Genomic DNA, 19,727 nt, shown 5'->3' with positions numbered 1-19,727 from the left:
GGCGACGAGAACAATGGGGAGTCGGACAACTTGGTACTTTGGATGCAAGCGTGACTTTTCGAAAGCGAGGTCCACATACTTGCAATGTATTTCCTCAATCTTGTCAATGACATTAGTATCAAAGGGGACATAAAATTCTATGATATAAATGATTTCATGGGATTATTATTATTATTATTATTATTATTATTATTATTACATGACATTCGTCTTGCAGCGGCCAAAGCCAAAGTACCACACTTCAAGGATCGCAGAAACCCCTATCGATTTGTATGCTCTAGAGTTTCTCCGTGTTGACGTTGACATCCTTACTTTAGTAATCAAGTTTTCCGCTTTGATTTCAGTTATGTCAAAGAGAAACACGAGTGAGGATGCCTTTACGAGCATAAGCAATGATAACAGTACGAGAATACACGAAATCTGTGAGCGTGTTGTGAATTATGTATGTAGACCAACACCGAACACGGAAACAAGACATCGATTATTGTTTGTGAGCTACTTGATCGAGTTGTGACTTAATTCATCGCTACTCTGAAGGTAATCTTGTCGATATTCATTATTCAGAGATAATTCCCAGTGATTGGATGCGGTTGGGTACTGATTGCATCTGAAATTGGAATGCTGTTCTATGAATGTTTATGCATGATCTATTTCCATGTAAGATTGACCTTCGGGTAACAAGTGCAGAAACGTCTTCACAGAAGAAAGTTTTATGAACATCGGTTACAAGTGGAATCGTGAAGAGCTTTGTTAATAATACCGAGGTTATAAAAAAATTTCGTGCTCAACTCAGTTGCGTGCTCAAATACATGCTCAACTTCGTACTCAGTTGAGATTTGTACTCAAGCAGAGGTTATAAAACATCTTGAGTATTATACTAATACTTTGCTAAGAATCATGCTTAGACTGTTTGTGAAATGATACTTAAGATTTTTTCTTAGCTAAGAATTTTAAAGAAAACTTAAGTCAATTTCTTTGTCATATTATTGTTACTATTGCTAAAGAAATGGTTCTTGTTTTAAGAGATGTTGTTACTTGTCAATCCTTCATTCTTAATTCTCACACATGTGCCAGAGATGTGAGGTTGACGGAGTCTCTGGCAGTGATGTTTTTTATGTGACTATCCTTATAAGTACTTCATTGCTTGCATTTGTGGGAGTCCATTGGCATTCCTAGTAAGTCTAGACCGCCTCCGTGGTCAAGTGGATAATCCGTATGCCCGGTGATCGGAAGGTCAGTAGTTCGATCCCCGGCCGCGTCATACGAAAATACGTTAAAAGATGGTACTTGTTGTTACCCTGCCTGGCGCTCGGAATAAAGGGGATAAAACAAGGACTGGTCAGCTCGGAGTCACGTATGAACGTCACGTGTATAATCTTGAACACGACGTTAAACACCATTTCACCTCACTTTGTCTGGCGGTTCGCCACCTCGATATTTCTCTCGAGGTCCTGGTACGATTTCGTTTTGTGAAAGACACATCTGGAACTTGTTGAAGTCCGGAAAAGTACGAGCACACACACAAGGGCGTGCTTTTATGCATATCGCTAAATATAATCAGTAATCTTGGATGACTACACAGCGCCATTTAGAAAATTGTCAAATGAAACAAATGTTATATTTGGGATAACACTTTCTCAGTGAATTTCAAATTGTCGTATTTATTGATTCCACCGAAAAAAGGTACGACAATTTGTTCCTTACTAAGAAAGTGTAATCCCAAATAAAAACCTTTGTTAATAATAATAATAATAATAATGATAATAATAATAATAACAACAACAACAACAACAATAATAATAATAATAATAATCGTGAACATTAAACCCAATTTTCACCCACCTTGCAAGTCTACCAGATCAACCAGACCCTCTGTGTATGGCAGCCAATTCGAATTGAGGCGTGTTACCAAGTTTATGAAAGCGTCATTGGTCAAAGAACCAATACAAACATATTCGCCCGTGATTCCAAACATGATCAGAGAATCATCTACGACCTACAAGGACTTCACGAACCTTGGAGAAGGACATTCAACATTGTTTCACGAGGGACAGACATCCGAAATTCCCACATGTCTGCGTCTGCGCAGATGAAGCAAAACGTGATGACTCAGTTAATCTATTGAGGACCTCTATTAGAACGACGTCACATAAAATAGACTGTGACGTTATGAACGGCGACGTGAATATACGACGTTCTTTTGCAATATCACTGCGACTATAAAAACAATGGAACAATGTGTGTAAACTTGTACAGAATGTAACTTTCAGTAAGAAATACGGAAATTAATATTGCGTTTAGGGTGAACATATTATATTCTGATGAAAATGATTCGGCACACGTCATCACAACATATATCACCGTACATAGAACATATGAACTTATTTACTATCAATACATTTGTGATATAAACATATTTATTTCCATAAAGTGGAGGGATTGGCAAACAAGCAAATGTTGCTTATCTGAATGCCTCTCCCAAACATGATACATATACAAATAGCAATGTATGGAAAGTGACTTGAGAAATAGCATACATTGTATAGTTGGCATTTAAGATAAGTATTGTTCTGTAAGTGTTCAATTACTGGATTATCTTCCATAACTACAGTTACATTATTATTTACATTCAGCACAACAACATCGCAGTATCATATAGCAAAGCCAATATCTCAGACAAAATCTCTAAATCGGCAAGAAGATAGAATAAAACTGTGCATCGATTTCAAAATTTCAAGATTTGTTGCTGTCGTTAAATTTGAATTACCATTTAGAATTGAATTTAAATCGTAGCCTTTTACGAAATAATACATGTTTTGCCTTACTGTACTGTTTAAGGGACACGTAAGAAAGAAATTAAGTGCATCTTCCGTATGATAGCCACAGCGTATACATCTGGCAAATTTGCCGGCGTTAAGATTACTGCAGCCAAGCCTGAGACGGGAGTGCATAACCTGACAGAATCTTGATCCATAATTTGTATCAAAGTATATACCATTCCTATCATTGCTTTTTATAATACTTTTAAAACTTCCTCAGCTTCTGGCATTTAATAACAGGACGGAAAGACGAGTAACATAGAAACGTATGTGCACTAACATTGTTCATTCAAACCTTTCTGTTTTCTTTTATATGTATGTAAACTCCTTAGATCCGAAGTGACGCAGATCTCAGACGTTTACCACTTTGGTGAAATCCACGAGCAAGGGTAATATACTGACAAACCCAGAACCATAATGAGGTTCACAGGTTTCTGACGTGCCTAACGGATGCCACTCTGCACAGCGGATGGTGGCGCCTTTGACGACTGGGCCACCCTTGTCCCAGAGACGATATGAGAAATATGGAAGGTCCTTGTACGTAACCAATGCATCGTTATATGATGAGCAGTTCTGAGGTTGTATGTTATGTTTGTCCCGACTGTGTGAGGTCCTAGATCTTTAAGGTATGTGACAGTGTCATAATTATATATTTTATAAAATAAACACCATTACTATTTTCTCGTGCGCTCCTATAAATTTCCCCAGTACGTTTCCAAATATCATCCAAATTGGTAAACTATTTCTTGTTGCTTCAATTTGAAGTTGTTGTTTTTTGCAATCGGTCACGCTTCTCTTTGATACAGCCGTCCCCAACTTATCATGGAAATTATAAAAGTGGTCTAATAAACAATACCTGAATCCTATTCAACACTCTTCGACTGAACATCCACTTTAGCGTCCTCTTTAGCATCTTTGATGTAGTTTTAATGATTGAATCCATATGGCATGGCACTAACATGTATTACGAGCTTTGTCTTTTTTCTTGTATTACCAATCACGGTAATTTTTAAATAACCATGTACTTATTTGGTTGTTCTACCGTTTCGTCTTAAACATCAACCTTGTTCTTGTAATCACAGTGGTTGCCTATTGTCAGAGATCATCGGACCTTGAACACAGTCCCCTGCAGTGCAGGCCGCTCAGACGGTTTACTTCGTGGGACGAACAGTCTCGAGCCCATTCGTTAATTTTATTTAATTCCTGGATGCGTACTGCCAGACAGGCGCATATAGGATGAAACATGGCGGTAATGTGCTGCCAGGCAGACACCCATAGGATTAACAGTTGCAGGTAGTGCTGCGAGGCAGACATCCATTGGATTAACAGATGCAGGTAGTGCTACGAGGCAGACACCCATAGGATTAACAGATGCAGGTAGTGCTACAAGGCAGACACCCATAGGATTAACAGATGCAGGTAGTGCTACGAGGCAGACACCTATAGGATTAACAGATGCAGGTAGTGCTACGAGGCAGACACCCATAGGATTAACAGATGCAGGTAGTGCTACGAGGCAGACACCTATAGGATTAACAGATGCAGGTAGTGCTACGAGGCAGACACCCATAGGATTAACAGATGCAGGTAGTGCTACGAGGCAGACACCTATAGGATTAACAGATGCAGGTAGTGCTACGAGGCAGACACCCATAGGATTAACAGTTGCAGGTCATGTTGCGAGGCAACACCCAAAGGATTAACAGTTGCAGGTCATGTTGCGAGGCAGACACTCATAGGATTAACAGCTGCAGGTCATGATGCGAGGCAGACAACTTTAGGATTAACAGTTGCAGGTCATGTTGCGAGGCAGACACCCATAGGATTAACAGTTGCAGGTCATGATGCGAGGCAGACACCCATAGGATTAACAGTTGCAGGTCATGTTGCGAGGCAGACACCCATAGGATTCACAGTTGCAGGTAGTGCTGCGAGGCAGACAACTTTAGGATTAACAGATGCAGGTAGTGCTGCCAGGCAGACAACTTTAGGATTAACAGATGCAGGTAGTGCTGCCAGGCAGACACCCATGGGATTAACAGTGCAGGTAGTGCTGCCAGGCAGACATTTACAGGATTAACAGATGCAGGTAGTGCCGCGGGCAGACACCCATAGGATTAAGTGATGCAGGTAGTGCTGCCAGGCAGACATTTACAGGATTAACAGATGCAAGTAGTGCTGCGAGGCAAACAACTTAAGGATTAACAGTTGCAGGTCATGTTGCGAGGCAGACACCCATAGGATTCACAGTTGCAGGTAGTGCTACGAGGCAGACAACTTTAGGATTAACAGATGCAGGTAGTGCTGCCAGGCATACAACTTTAGGATTAACAGATGCAGGTAGTGCTGCCAGGCAGACACCCATAGGATTAACAGTTGCAGGTAGTGCTGCCAGGCAGACATTTACAGGATTAACAGATGCAGGTAGTGCCGCGGGCAGACACCCATAGGATTAAGTGATGCAGGTAGTGCTGCCAGGCAGACATTTACAGGATTAACAGATGCAAGTAGTGCTGCGAGGCAAACAACTTAAGGATTAACAGTTGCAGGTCATGTTGCGAGGCAGACACCCATAGGATTCACAGTTGCAGGTAGTGCTACGAGGCAGACAACTTTAGGATTAACAGATGCAGGTAGTGCTGCCAGGCATACAACTTTAGGATTAACAGATGCAGGTAGTGCTGCGAGGCAGACACCTATAGGATTTACAGTTGCAGGTAGTGCTGCGGGCAGACACCTATAGGATTAACAGATGCAAGTAGTGCTGCGAGGCAAACAACTTAAGGATTAACAGTTGCAGGTCATGTTGCGAGGCAGACACCCATAGGATTCACAGTTGCAGGTAGTGCTGCCAGTAAGACAACTTTTGGATTAACAGATGCAGGTAGTGCTGCCAGGCAGACACCCATAGGATTAACAGTTGCAGGTAGTGCTGCCAGGCAGACATTTACAGGATTAACAGATGCAGGTAGTGCCGCGGGCAGACACCCATAGGATTAAGTGATGCAGGTAGTGCTGCCAGGCAGACATTTACAGGATTAACAGATGCAAGTAGTGCTGCGAGGCAAACAACTTAAGGATTAACAGTTGCAGGTCATGTTGCGAGGCAGACACCCATAGGATTCACAGTTGCAGGTAGTGCTACGAGGCAGACAACTTTAGGATTAACAGATGCAGGTAGTGCTGCCAGGCATACAACTTTAGGATTAACAGATGCAGGTAGTGCTGCGAGGCAGACACCTATAGGATTTACAGTTGCAGGTAGTGCTGCGGGCAGACACCTATAGGATTAACAGTTGCAGGTAGTGCCGCGGGCAGACACCTGTAGGATTAACAGTTGCAGGTAGTGCGGCGAGGCAGACACCTATAGGATTAACAGTTGCAGGTAGTGCCGCGGGCAGACACCTATAGGATTAACAGTTGCAGGTAGTGCCGCGGGCAGACACCTATATGATTAACAGTTGCAGGTAGTGCTGCCAGGCAGACATTTACAGGATTAACAGATGCAGGTAGTGCCGCGGGCAGACACCCATAGGATAAACATTTGCAGGTAGTGCCGCGGGCAGACACCTATAGGATTAACAGTTGCAGGTCATGTTGCGAGGCAGACACCTATAGGATTAACAGTTGCAGGTAGTGTCGCGGGCAGACACCCATAGGATTAACAGTTGCAGGTAGTGCCGCGGGCAGACACCCATAGGATTAACAGTTGCAGGTAGTGCTGCCAGGCAGACATATACAGGATTAACAGATGCAGGTAGTGTCGCGGGCAGACACCCATAGGATTAACAGTTGCAGGTCATGTTGCGAGGGAGATACCCATAGGATTAACAGATGCAGGTAGTGCTGCGAGGCAGACAACTTTAGGATTAAGAGATGCAGGTAGTGCTGCCAGGAAGACAACTTTAGGATTAACAGATGCAGGTAGTGCTGCCAGGAAGACAACTTTTGGATTAACAGTTGCAGGTAGTGCCGCGGGGCAGACATTTACAGGATTAACAGATACAGGTAGTGCTGCGAGGCAGACAACTTTAGGATTAACAGATGCAGGTAGTGCTGCGAGGCAGACAACTTTAGGATTAACAGATGCAGGTAGTGCTGCGAGGCAGACATTTACAGGATTAACAGATACAGGTAGTGCTGCGAGGCAGACAACTTTAGGATTAACAGATACAGGTAGTGCTGCGAGGCAGACAACTTTAGGATTAACAGATGCAGGTAGTGCTGCCAGGCAAACACCTATAGGATTCCCAGATGCAGGTAGTGTTGCCAGGCCGACACATGTGGGATTAACAGGAGCGGGTAGTGCTGCCAGGCAGACATTTATAGGATTAACAGATTGAGGCATACTGCCGTCATATTTGGGCTTCCGGCTGTATCCACATCTTCTATCGATGACAAATACATGTTTAACGATTAAATTACATTTATTGGAATATGAATTTGGGCTTCCGGCTGTATCCACATCTTCTATCGATGACAAATACATGTTTAATGATTAAATTACATTTATTGGAATATGAATTTGGGCTTTCGGCCGTATCATGCCTGCACAGAGGGTTAACAGATGATGTCTTGGCTCTATTTATCACAAAATATCGCAACAATTTCCAGTTGTAAGAAGTTTTGTTTCTGAGTATATTCCTAAAACGAAAATGTCCAAATTGGAATAAAACAATTTCTTTGCATAATATTTCATGTTATTTACTTTGTTTTCATTCTGTACAATGTTCTGTCCTTTTCTTTGTACTTGTAATTTGAAGTTATCTATTTGTTGTCTTTATTTGTCTTCTTGTCTTCGTATTTCAGAATTAAAACCCTGGTTAATCGTCTGGTTTAATCCAAGGTTTTTGGAAGGTATCCATATTTTGAGTTATTTATTTATACATTCGTTCATTCCCTATATGGCTGAAATAATGCGACGTTAAATTTTAACTCACCCACTCACAGTCGTTAAAAGTGTGAGTCTAATCAGTTGATTGAATAATGTTGTTTTATTTGTCATATTCACCATCATACCGCATATCAAAATGATAAATGTGTTTTCATTAATATGTGTGATCACTAATGAAATTATGAAAATGAATCATTCCAGAATTATCGACAGAAACATCTTCACTTATAATTATCAAATCTGGGAAAGGACACATTGTTTCAGAAATCCATGTAGGTTCCGTCACCCTATTGTGCAAATGTTAATGTTTTACAAAGCATTAAGCATTTCCTGAAATTAGTCATATTGTACTCTTGTCCGTTGAGCACACACTATTATCAAGTTTTGTTGTAGGGATACCTGTTCCCACATATTTTTTACAAGAACACGTTCTTATATACATTCAGTGTTTCATATGCTAAGGTTTCATGTACATAATGAGTGAGTGAGTGAGTTAAAATTTATATCATGTACATAGAGAATCTCACCCGAGTGTCTTTTGATATCAAATATATCAACACGAGTTGATAAAAATGGAAAAATTCCGAGGCTTGCCGAGGATTTTTGACACTTTTATCAACGAGTGTTGATATATTTGATATCAAAAGACACTCGGGTGAGATTTTATTTATCATCCAACATCATTCTTCCAACTTTTTCAATTTGTAGACAATAATTAGCAGTGTCTTCAGTGTAAAACATACTGCTAACAGCTTCAGTAGCAGAGCCATTAGTGATGTCATTTGATTGTGACGTCATGGTAACCAATGGTCTGCAAAGCATTGTGGTGTAATTTCATTGCAGTGATATCTACAGTGTACTTACTGCATACAAATACCGTTGCAAAGTTGCGTCCCTTGGGCACGTCTGAAACCTGTGATTGCCGGGTCGCAGTTTGATCATGATTCACGGTTGGACATCACCATACCCGTGCTCGTTTCACTAAAGTGGTAAACGTCTGAGACCTAAATCACCTCGGCTTTTCCCTCCACAGCTGACACGCCGTGATGTAAATGGAATACTTTTCAAAAGGGGCGTTACACCTAACTCACACGTGTACTCAGCTGAAATATAGACACACATTTCTCGGTCTGATCATGTTCACGGTACAGTGGGCCCACGGTAGGGTGTGGATACCACAAAAAGCAATAGGACAGCGTTCGAATACCCTGCCTGAGTTTATAAAATACAGAGAGATAGAATGACTGCACATGCTTTCCATTCGGACATTGGTGTAACACCCATTTAGTGTTACTCCTTTAAACGCTTTGTTGATTGAAAATATTTTACAGATTATCTTGTTATAGTTATCAAAATATGGGTATGTGGCAATGCAAACAAATCTGGATAAATAGTATATAAAATAAATTAGTTCCATATCAACAAGGTAAATAGTTGATACGTCATTCAGATACCAGAGTGTGCGTGTACAAATAGGAAAACAAGCATGAAATACTCATATCCCCCGCCAATATGACATGTCCGGTTGTGGGCAATGCATTAGCTCCTGTGAACTATGTTCACTGGGCCTTTTTGTAAATGGTCTAATTGCAGCATTAAAAAAAGTTATTACTGGTGTTGTTTTGCCATCTGCAGTTTATGATAGAATACGTAACTGTATTTGTAATGAATAAGGATGAACAACTTCTTTATTACAATTAGGAGTGATGGTTTCGGTGTAGGTTCTAACACTGTTATCAAGCAGGTGAAGTACAGAGTATGGTTGACAAGTATATATACAGGATAGGAGGCAGTGTTTATATAGTTGAGAAGGTTTAAGATCAGTTACACTGTTGTATTTGTAATGAGTTGTGTTTCTGCATGAAGGTAGTCGGTGAATGCAACAACCGTGTCCATGACACTTTTGGAGGAACATACACACAAGCAATGCAGAACTTACCAACTAGAAAGAAAGGTATTCAGTACTGCGAGATGACATTATGTGCCAAGTTTGGTGAAGAAATATGATACGGTTTTCAAGATCTGCTCCGGAAACGAGTAAATGAGTGAGTTAAGATTTTAAGTCACATAGCCATAGCTCCGGAAACGAGGACTACCGCCAGTTTCAGTCTAAGTCAAAGTCGTTGCCATGGAAACTCGAAAATTATTTTTCTCAAATTCCCAAACTATCCAAAGGCAGCAGTTCACCACTAGACCTATCTATGTGCCACGTTTGGTGAAAAAAATATGGTACGGTTTTCAAGATCTTCTCCGGAAACGAAATGTGATGGACGGACGGACAGCACCCATTCCTATTTCCCCCTTCCACTTCGTGGCGGGGTATAATTACTGTGTATATGATTGTAAGCACAATGATGACACACATAGGTCGATAGTGTAGCTGGGATTGCCATGTCCTTGAAGTATAAGCCACCGGAATATGCCGTGCAGAGTTTTGCCACTTGGTCGTATCGGGATCAGCCGATCTTGCGTCGGTTGTAAGATCTGCCCTTATTATGGTTTATGTCGACAATGACATGAAACCCTATACAAGACATCCTTACGTCGACAGGAATAACAATGCACTCTTGAAAAAGGCCACAAATCCAGACATTGTGAATGGCTACCGACATGAACCGGAAACATGAGAGGATTCTTGATTGAGTGAGTTGGGTTCAACGCCTCTTGGAACAATATTTCAGTTATATCAGGGTATATCAGCTTTATGTGGGAGGTCTCAGCCGTAGCCCGTGCTTCTTTGTCTGTTGTTAAATGCCGCACTCAGCAATTGTCCAGCTTTATTACGCCGGTATGTATATAATCTTAGTTGATTCAAGTCATCGTATTCCATTTGTGTTGACCGATGCTCATGATATCAATCACTGGATTGCGTGTTCCTGATTCGATTATTTATAGAACGCCGTCATATTTCTGGAATATTATGCGGCGATAAACAACAAACAAACAAACAAACAAACACTAATTTCCGCTACCAACGATGCTTAACCTCACCAGATTTGTGATATGTGCGCTGTGCACGGGCCACCATCAAGACAGAAATGCTACCGTCGGAGTTTAGCTCCCAAGCGAGAATATGCCTGCTTTGAACGACCAATGGCGACCATAGGGAACGTGAGGCAATCACTTGAAATTCTGGGTTAGGTGTGGTGTGTGAGGGTACGGTGTGTGAGGGTGTGGTGTGTGAGGGTGTGGTGTGTGAGGGTGTGCGAGCTGGAATTTATAGAGTACAATGATTTATTCTAAAGCATAGTAAAATGATGGTTTGTCCTCAGGGTTTACACACACACAACAATTATTATGTTAAACAATTAATTAATTAAAAAATCAATTAATTAAACAACAGCGTTAATCTGGAGACTCCACATTTCTATCGATTACCTCTGTGTCTGTTTGTTTGTTTGTTGTTTAACACCGCACTCAGCAATATTCCAGCGCTACATGGCGGCGGTCTGTAAATCATCGAGTCTGGACCAGACAATCAATCAATCTGCGCAATTGGGATACGATGACATGCATCAACCAAGTGAGCGAGCCTGACCACCCGATCCTGTTAGTCGTTAGTAGTTATTCTCAAACTTACACAATGCCCTTCACATAAAGCGAAACCCTGTTGGTCAGGACATCGCGCTTCCATTGTCATCTTTGGAAATCTCACCTCTCGTTTTGTTTTGTTTTCTGTTTAAGGCCGCACTTATTCGAGCTATATGACGACTATCTGTAAATAATCAGATCTTGAACATACAATCCAGTGATTGTCATCATGAGCATCGATGTACTTTCGTAAAATGTATAATATAACGCTTAGTTTACAGCCTTACTGAATGAAAAACGATCATAACCAGTCGGACAGTCAAACCTCTGGCTTACAGAACCTGTATACAGCGGAACTCGTGAATCAGGACATCAACGCCCCAAGGAAATCCTCCCTAATAACAAACTGTTCCGACCTAATGGCGTTACACTGTAACCTTTTCTTCTTTGTGAAAGGATACTGAGTGAGTGAGTTAAATTTAACGTCACATCGGCAATATTTCAGCCATATCGTGACGAGAAGTTATTATATATTATCAATTAATATGAAAGGATACTGACCACATGCGCATGAAAGTATTTAATACAACTTAATAGAATACACAAATACATAAATCAATCAATAGTTCGAAATAAGTGTGAAAAATATATTCTTGCCACTCAATTGATAATATGATTAAATCAAACATGTCCCTTGAATAACTCACATGGTTCAGTGGAATAATCGGGTATAACATCATGAGTAAACATATATTTAAAGGGTATATATTGTACAACATCAAGTGTTAAAGAAAGGTTAAGAAGTTGAATTCCATCTCATCCCACACATTTTAAAAGTTCTATCCCCTACATAAACACCGGGAGGAATTTTGTAAATTACAGCAATAAAAATACAGTTGTTCCCATCTAGAACAACCCGTCTATCTACTTTAGCGACAAAATAAATCGGTAACATTTTCTATATGTTGTCTCGAACCAGCAACATGCATAATATACACGAATAGTTTGTTCTTTCCTCGTTCCATCAAATAATGGTGATCCCCATTTAAATATCACAGCAAAATTGTGTATGTTCGACCTCCGTATTAAGGACATACCGACATGCTCTGTTGGTTTGGTGTGTAACGCCGTACTCAGCAATATTCCAGCTATATGGCGGTGGCCTGTAAATAATCGAGTCTGGACCAGACAATCCAGTGATCGATATTGTGGGCAACGATCAACGCCGTCAGGGCACCAGGCAACACTATCAATCAAGTAACCGAGCCTGACCACCCGATCCATTTGGTCGCCTCTTACAACCAGTAGATGTTTCTGTGGACGCATTCTAACATATGGACATGCCGAACATCATTCTATCACATATTATGTTATAGTAACACACAGTAGTGTCTATACAGTCCATCGTTAGCAGAACGGGTGATTTTTACATTATCACTTGATAAGTCTCTGTGACACTGGAGATTCCAATGTTGTAGGTTCTTTCTCCTTCTCTTTGCCATTGCACCGTGAGAAATACTTCTTCTTGAACACATTTCTGAAGTTACCACCAAATATTAAATACACAGCTAGACTGACACAGAAATCAAGGTAATAAAACATTTCGAAGATCCTGTGCACAATAAGGTCATTAAAAGATGGGCTTACGTTATAGATGAGCTGCATCACGAGTTCCTTGATTCTTATGGAATGACTTGGGGTGTGAAGAACAATGAACACAATAGACACAGCGAAGAGGAGTCTTGTTACTTGCGCCTCAGGTGAAGCCTTCTTGTCCTTCCTCTGCTTCCCTGCCTGCAATCTCATCTTCCTCTTGTGGGCCTGAAGGGCACTGACGGTCACCAAGGGGACAAGGATGACCATCAGCACCAGCGGCAACACAAGGGTCAGGAGACTGTCTACGTAGGTATAGACGATGGAGATTTGTTGGAATTGGGGCAAAGGTGAGCACATCCCGTAGTCTACTCCCGTGGTCCAGAAAGGGAAATTATACACTGCAAGGGACACTGTGATGTAGATGAATATGACCATCTGGGCCATTCTCGTTGTGCAGATTCTGGGGACCAGAGCAGGTTGGGATATACGGATAAAGTTCTCAAACGTTATGACCACCACGAGCCATATTGAAAGAAAGGGACAAACGTAGGACAGGAAGATTGTTATCTGGCAGATCCCTTGTATACTCATGATCCCGACTCGGACACGAAACAGGAATATGATGAACACACTGATTAGAAATCCGATGTCTGATAGTGATTTGACACCTAGGTATAAACAGCAGGAGGTGTTCCGCAATGATTTGCTGAAGAAAGCACCGACTGCAAGACAGTTGCCAACCGTTCCAGCAATACATATTATCGGAAACATCACAGTCTGTAGCCGCCGGACGAAGACGTAAGATGGTGGTTCACTGCCTCCATATCCCGTCATGTTGTCGAACAGCTCCGTCATATTGTAAGACATTGTTAGTGGGACCACAGTTACAGCCATTTAACGTCAAATTAATGGATGCGTGTGTGACAGACTGTCTCAAGTAGCTAATTGCTGCATTCAATGTTGGAATGGTTCACAGATGATTGATATTGGTCGTAAACGTTGTTGAAAAATTTAGCTCATTGATACGAATTGCTCGTAATTGCGAGGACTGTAAAGAATTCTATCTACCCATCAGCAACTTTGTATATTCATTAACGAGAGATTATTACTAGTAAATATTTAACAAAAGAACATAATCAAAATATATATACTTTGTTTAGCATAGATTGATAACATCAATAAAAAACACTAAACAACGTCTAGTTTAGCAAGGTCACGAATCACAAACTTATATTACAAGTCTCAAATAACATATCCACATCAATGTTCTATCCTACAGTAAACATAACAACGATGTCAAGGTTGGGATTGTCAGAAAAACTTACATATCGGTACTCATATCCTTGTGTCCGATACGACTAGTATGAAGTAATTGCACAGCTTTCACTCCGTCTCCAAGATACACCTTTCCGGCACATCTAAGTTAACCCTTATGACTTGTAAGTAACGTTTTATAACTCGCTTTGCAGCACACACACGTAACAAAGTTTAGGCTCTCACGCCTGAGTTATCAACAGTCCACCTACACATGTCCTTCACATCATTGTCAAAGTGCCAACGTCTTCACAAGTGTTTTCATGTTAGTCGTTTACTGCCGTTACCAGCACCGTCGGCATGAGCCTGACTGCGACGCTGTCTCCTTTCCATCTGGGATAAATCGGTCTGTGCGCTCATGTCTAAAGCGGATCGATGAGAAATCTGATTGGTCGTGAGGTGAAGGCGTGTCGTTTTAAACTGGCAAGTGAGAGATTAACCTTTAGACTCAACAGATAACCACACTCTGGCAACTTGGTGATGCTTGATTGGTCCTTTCTTACGTTGACAGTCGCTGTCATTGAGTCGGAGACGATTTTTGCCGAGACGGTAACGGTAGCGAGATAGAATATCTGTTATTGAGGCTACAGGGATTCATAGAATATTCACTTTGTTGAGAAAGTTATTGTAAGGTTCAGATGTCCTAGTTTCATGATAATGTGATGTTTCTTGTATATCCCTACGGTATCAATTTGCTACGAATATCAACACCGTCATTCATGTTTTGACTGTATCATCGATCATTTTACATTGTTATTACTAAGTGAGTGTAAAGAAACTGCATGTAACACGTTTGGTTGTATACATTTCGCCATGAAAAGAGGTGACAATAATTAATCTAGTTGTGGGATTATGGACAGGATGATGGTCTCGACTGCTGCATGTCGCCGGTGCGTTCCTTGCCAGGATCCAATTATCAAAAGTTCGAATCCTCAATTAACCTTGGTTATTGTCCACGGTTTAACACCATAACCTTGCCCCACAAATATGATAAAAACTTGCACCACTTTTGGCTTGTCTTCAACATTAAGCTGACACGCCGTGCTATTGCCGAAAAACTGGTCACTCAATTCACTCGTAACTTTATGCTGACAAACCAAGAATTATAATTAAAGGGTATCTGGTATTCGAACCCACGATCATAGGTTTCTGACTCGTCTAAGGGGCACAATTCTATACAGTGTCGCCTCAGACAATTGTGCCATCCTTTGTAAGGCAAAAGCACATGTTCATATTGCCAGATTTGATTTCTCATAAAAGACCGTAGCCGCTGGATCATAGTTTCCCCATTTCCAGACCTAACATTTGACACATAAGTTGGCTGGAACACGTCGGTGACCTCGCGTGGGCGTAATGGTCAGCACCGTTGACGTGACCGGGGAATTGTCACAGCGGGCTCCCTCCATCATCGACGTTGGCTTCGTCTCTGGGAGACTGTGCATCCGCAAGTAACTCCCAGGTGTAGATGAAGAAATATCCCGCTGTATGTTGCATTGCTGCTGTCACGTATGGCATTAGTTTGCCGGCCATGAGTTATTGATTCTGAGCACACGAAATAATGATTTATTTAGAAAAGGTTTCAGCGAGGTTTCTGAATGGACTGCCTTTATGACAGTCCATGTGAAAACCTTTGTGTTCATTCCTCGAATGTCATTTTCTAAAAACGAATTGATAAACTCACTATCGTAATGTAAAGGTTGACATGGTGTTAGAGATGTTGATGTCGCAAAACAATACTTAAAAACATCTGAAAAATCATGGAAACATATCGTATAAGTCAAAATAGGGACCCCCTGCGAGGGTATCGTAAAACCATGTCATTCAAAGCATGTTATTCCTACCGTAGTTTCTAATCGTAGAATATTTGTAAATTTTAATTGATGGCTAAAATTGACTGCAATCGCCAGCAGCTGGAGCGATGGTGTAAATTGTGCTGAAGGACCGGGCAGGTAGCAGAAATATCCCACGGTCCCCAGTATGGTGGCCTAATTTTGGTTGGTCTTTAGCCCATTTTTATAATGTATTGTTGAATCAGAATGTATTCTTTTATATACTCTCAGACTAGGTTTAGATAAAATCCGTGATAATCTAGTTGTTTGTTCTGTCTTTCGACGACAGGGTTTTATACAGTCTAAAATATTCGTAATTAATGTATAATTTTGTCTGGTCATGAAATATTGCCAATGTGATGTTAAATGTTAACTCATTAAATTAACACCATGGTGTTCATACTATACTAAAAAACAAAGTTACTGTGGTTATATTAATGTATTGATAACTGATCAATCTTAATTATGATTGTGAAAAAAAAACTTTACAAATTGATTAATCTCTTGAGAATCTATGAAAGAGCTTAAAGGAGTATTAAAAAGTGTGACTTGTCCCAAGTACGCATTATAGCAACACTTGTTTGTCTTGACAAGTTGTCTTGTCTGGACTTGAGTGAGTTTGGATTGAGCACGAATAGAACTTGAATAAAGATACGAGCTGATGTAGTATCTAAAACGCTATTGACACAGTTCACTGCTAAATATAACCACGAGCACCTGGCTGCCGATCCACAATCGCAATGTAACCCAGTGATCTCAATGATAATGAGGATGTCTTGAAAAGCGACTGGAAGACCTTGCAACAATATATCTTCTGTTGCAAACCCCCCAAAACCGTTTTAACAGTCTGAAGCATTATATATTTTTTTAAAGCATTTTCTGGGACAATCTTTTTGGTTTTCGATAAAGTCCCATCCCTACGTTCACAGAAAAGTATTCGGTCTCTAATAAACAACCCCCAGCCCGGAATATTAAAAGATGAGTCCCGAAATATGTATCTAGTCTTGCAAAAACTCTAATTGAATATATAGTTGGAGGCAAGAGAAACTATACCTCTCAGTTCATTTTATATGTTTGATTTTAAATTGAGTGAGTGAGTTAAGATTTAAAGTCACATCGGTAATATTTCAGCCAAATAGTGACTTCATCAAATAATGCAATACAAAAATTAAGATTAAAAACCTTTCGACAAAGGACAGTAAAAGAACTAGATTATCACAGATATAAGTTTAAAACTAGTAAATGACCATAAAACTAGCGAGCGAGCAAGTATGGTTGGTTTTACGCCTTAGCAATATTCCAGCAATATCACGGCGGGGGACACCAGAAATGGGCATCACACATAGTACCCATGTCGGGAATCGAACCCGGGTCTTCGGCGTGACGAGCGAACGCTTTAACCACTAGGCTACCCGACCGCCCCCCATAAAACTAGACTATCTATAACAAAACAAAATAAAAGTGGGTTTTGTATCACCAGCAGCCAAATGTAGGCCACCATACTGGGGACCATGGGGACTTACAGTACCTTTGCTACCTGCATGGACCCCAGCAGGATTTACACCATCCCTTTAGCCACTGGTGATTATTGAGTAGGTTAGCCAAAGATTAATGCGAACAGATATGCTACGATTATAACACTGGTGTATATAAATTACGACATGGGCTTATTCACCCACTCAGGGGGACAATGAATTTACGCTTCTTTGAACTGTGGTCAAATCTGCCAAGACAGAACACAATGAAATTGCAAAACTCCAGCGCTACTTTGCACATAATGTACATAATTTTCATGTACGATCTCCGACCGTTGCAACTATTCAGACGCTGGGACTGTGTACTATGACATCTCTCATTGACAAAATGAAGCTGATGTTCCTTGGGAGGATGTGTAGAAGCAACCACAGATATGCCCCGAAAAAGGTGTTCTATTTCAAGTGTGCTCAATATATAACAGGCAGTGACAAAAGTAAGTCTGTAACACATGATCTACTCAATGTGACAAAGAAGTATCAATTATGGACCACAATAGATCACTTTATGAAAACTAACCAGTTTCAATCCAAGAATGGGGGCACGGGTGGCCCAGTCGTCTAAGGCGCCGCGATTCGCTGTGCTGAGTTGCGTCCCTTGGGCACGCCAGAAACCTATGACTGTGGGTTCGAATCCCGGTTCGCCCCGATCATGTTTCTAGGTTTGTCAGCACTCGTGGGTTTCACCTGCATCACTTCGGGCTTTCCTCCCACATTAAGCTGACACGCCGTGATATAACTGGAATACTGTTAAAAGCGGCGTTAAACCCAACTCACTCACTCACTCCAAGGATGTGTGGACTAAAGAAACAGAACATGAACCTGCTCATTGGCACACGTGTCTGCGAGATCACCCTGAATTAAATAGATTTAGTAAAATTCACAGTTAGCTCGTACCTCACAGAATGTGGAATATGCGTATTTTGTACAGCATACCAACAAGACCTACATGTATGTATGCACTTGTGAAGCTAGGAACACTACCAATAACACCTGGACAGTGTTTAATGTGTGATGAGGAGTGCGATGACATAATAAAGCATCAACTGCTATGTTGTACAGCTTTAGCTGAAGCAAGTAACACCCTCTATGAGCATCTATTCGACACTTTAAACTTCGAACAATACACGTGTATTGAGGACTGTGCAGATGACGAAGTAAAACCTGTGACATTACTAGGTGGTATAACCAATTTTGTAGAGGATATGAGCTTTGATAACTGGGCTGAATTAATATCTTCTGTATCACGAGATATAAGCTCCTGGAACCTGCGATCAATGATCTATCTTTAGACAGTATATCTCATACCAGGACCAAGCCATGTAAATATTCAGTATTGCGAATTTCTCTGCATAATGTACTTGTAAATATTCTGTATTAACATGACTCCAAATGTTTATTACTCTCCGAAATGATGGAGGAAATAAAGATGATTCATTCATTCATTATAAATTACTTTGAACGACATTGGCTTATGTACCCCCTCAGGGGGACAATAATTTTACGCTACTTCAACCCTCATCTAGGGTACAGCCACTAGCAATCTCAGTTAATAATCATATACTACCAAATAATAAAATGTATAACATTCTACATCAACATTTATAAATTAATTCAATTTCTTTTAAAGATCCAAGAATTAAATGAGAGTTCATGTTAAAAAGATCCTTGAGTGATATAACTTTGAAATATTGATCCCTTGTGATGGCAAAATCAATACAGTCAAGCAGGCAAACTTGACCGTGATTCTCTCTTCACTAGCGATACAAAACTGAGGATCCTCACCTTTCAGTAAATACTCATGGGTGTATCGGGAATGGCCAATACGACATCGGCTTAGAATGACCTCTTCAAATCTGGACTGACAGCCAAGGTAGGTGTTACCTGTAGTTGGTTTAACTTCATGTAACTTATTGATACCTACTTGGGTGTCCCACTTCTTTTGCATAAGATCTCTGATGTAATATCTAATAGCAGGCTTATAATCACTATATGGTATTAGAAGTGGTGTCACAGATTTGTTGAGCGCTGCCTTTGAAGCAGCATCGACCACTGTGTTATCAATAATACCAACAAGGCTGGGTAACCAACAAAAGACGATGTCATATTGGCCAGTAGCAAGATCATTATGTAATTCTATGATTTCAAGTAAAAGTGGATGGTCACAGGAAATATACTTAATGGCCTGAAGACAGGTGAGGGAATCAGAAAA

At 40.7% G+C, this 19,727-nt stretch overlaps 1 protein-coding gene across 1 annotated transcript; it reads right to left on the bottom strand.

Moving 5' to 3' along the window:
• Positions 1-11,811: 11,811 nt before the first annotated feature.
• On the bottom strand, positions 11,812-14,683 carry LOC124116935 (nociceptin receptor-like). The gene has a single exon (XM_046478573.2). It carries the CDS (start codon positions 13,732-13,734, stop codon positions 12,679-12,681), a length of 1,056 nt encoding a protein of 351 aa, XP_046334529.2. The 5' UTR covers positions 13,735-14,683; the 3' UTR covers positions 11,812-12,678.
• Positions 14,684-19,727: the final 5,044 nt, after the last annotated feature.

The sequence above is a fragment of the Haliotis rufescens genome, unplaced genomic scaffold (genome assembly GCF_023055435.1).
Source record: "Haliotis rufescens isolate VD_foot unplaced genomic scaffold, xgHalRufe1.0.p SCAF_25, whole genome shotgun sequence".
In the NCBI taxonomy this organism is placed as follows: domain Eukaryota; kingdom Metazoa; phylum Mollusca; class Gastropoda; order Lepetellida; family Haliotidae; genus Haliotis; species Haliotis rufescens.
The sequence above is the reverse complement of the archived record's forward strand: the minus strand, read 5'-3'. Positions and strand labels throughout refer to the sequence as shown.

Excerpts from the sequence above, each read along its gene's own strand:
- LOC124116935 (XM_046478573.2), bottom strand. The coding sequence starts at position 13,734 with ATGGCTGTAACTGTGGTCCCACTAACAATGTCTTACAATATGACGGAG.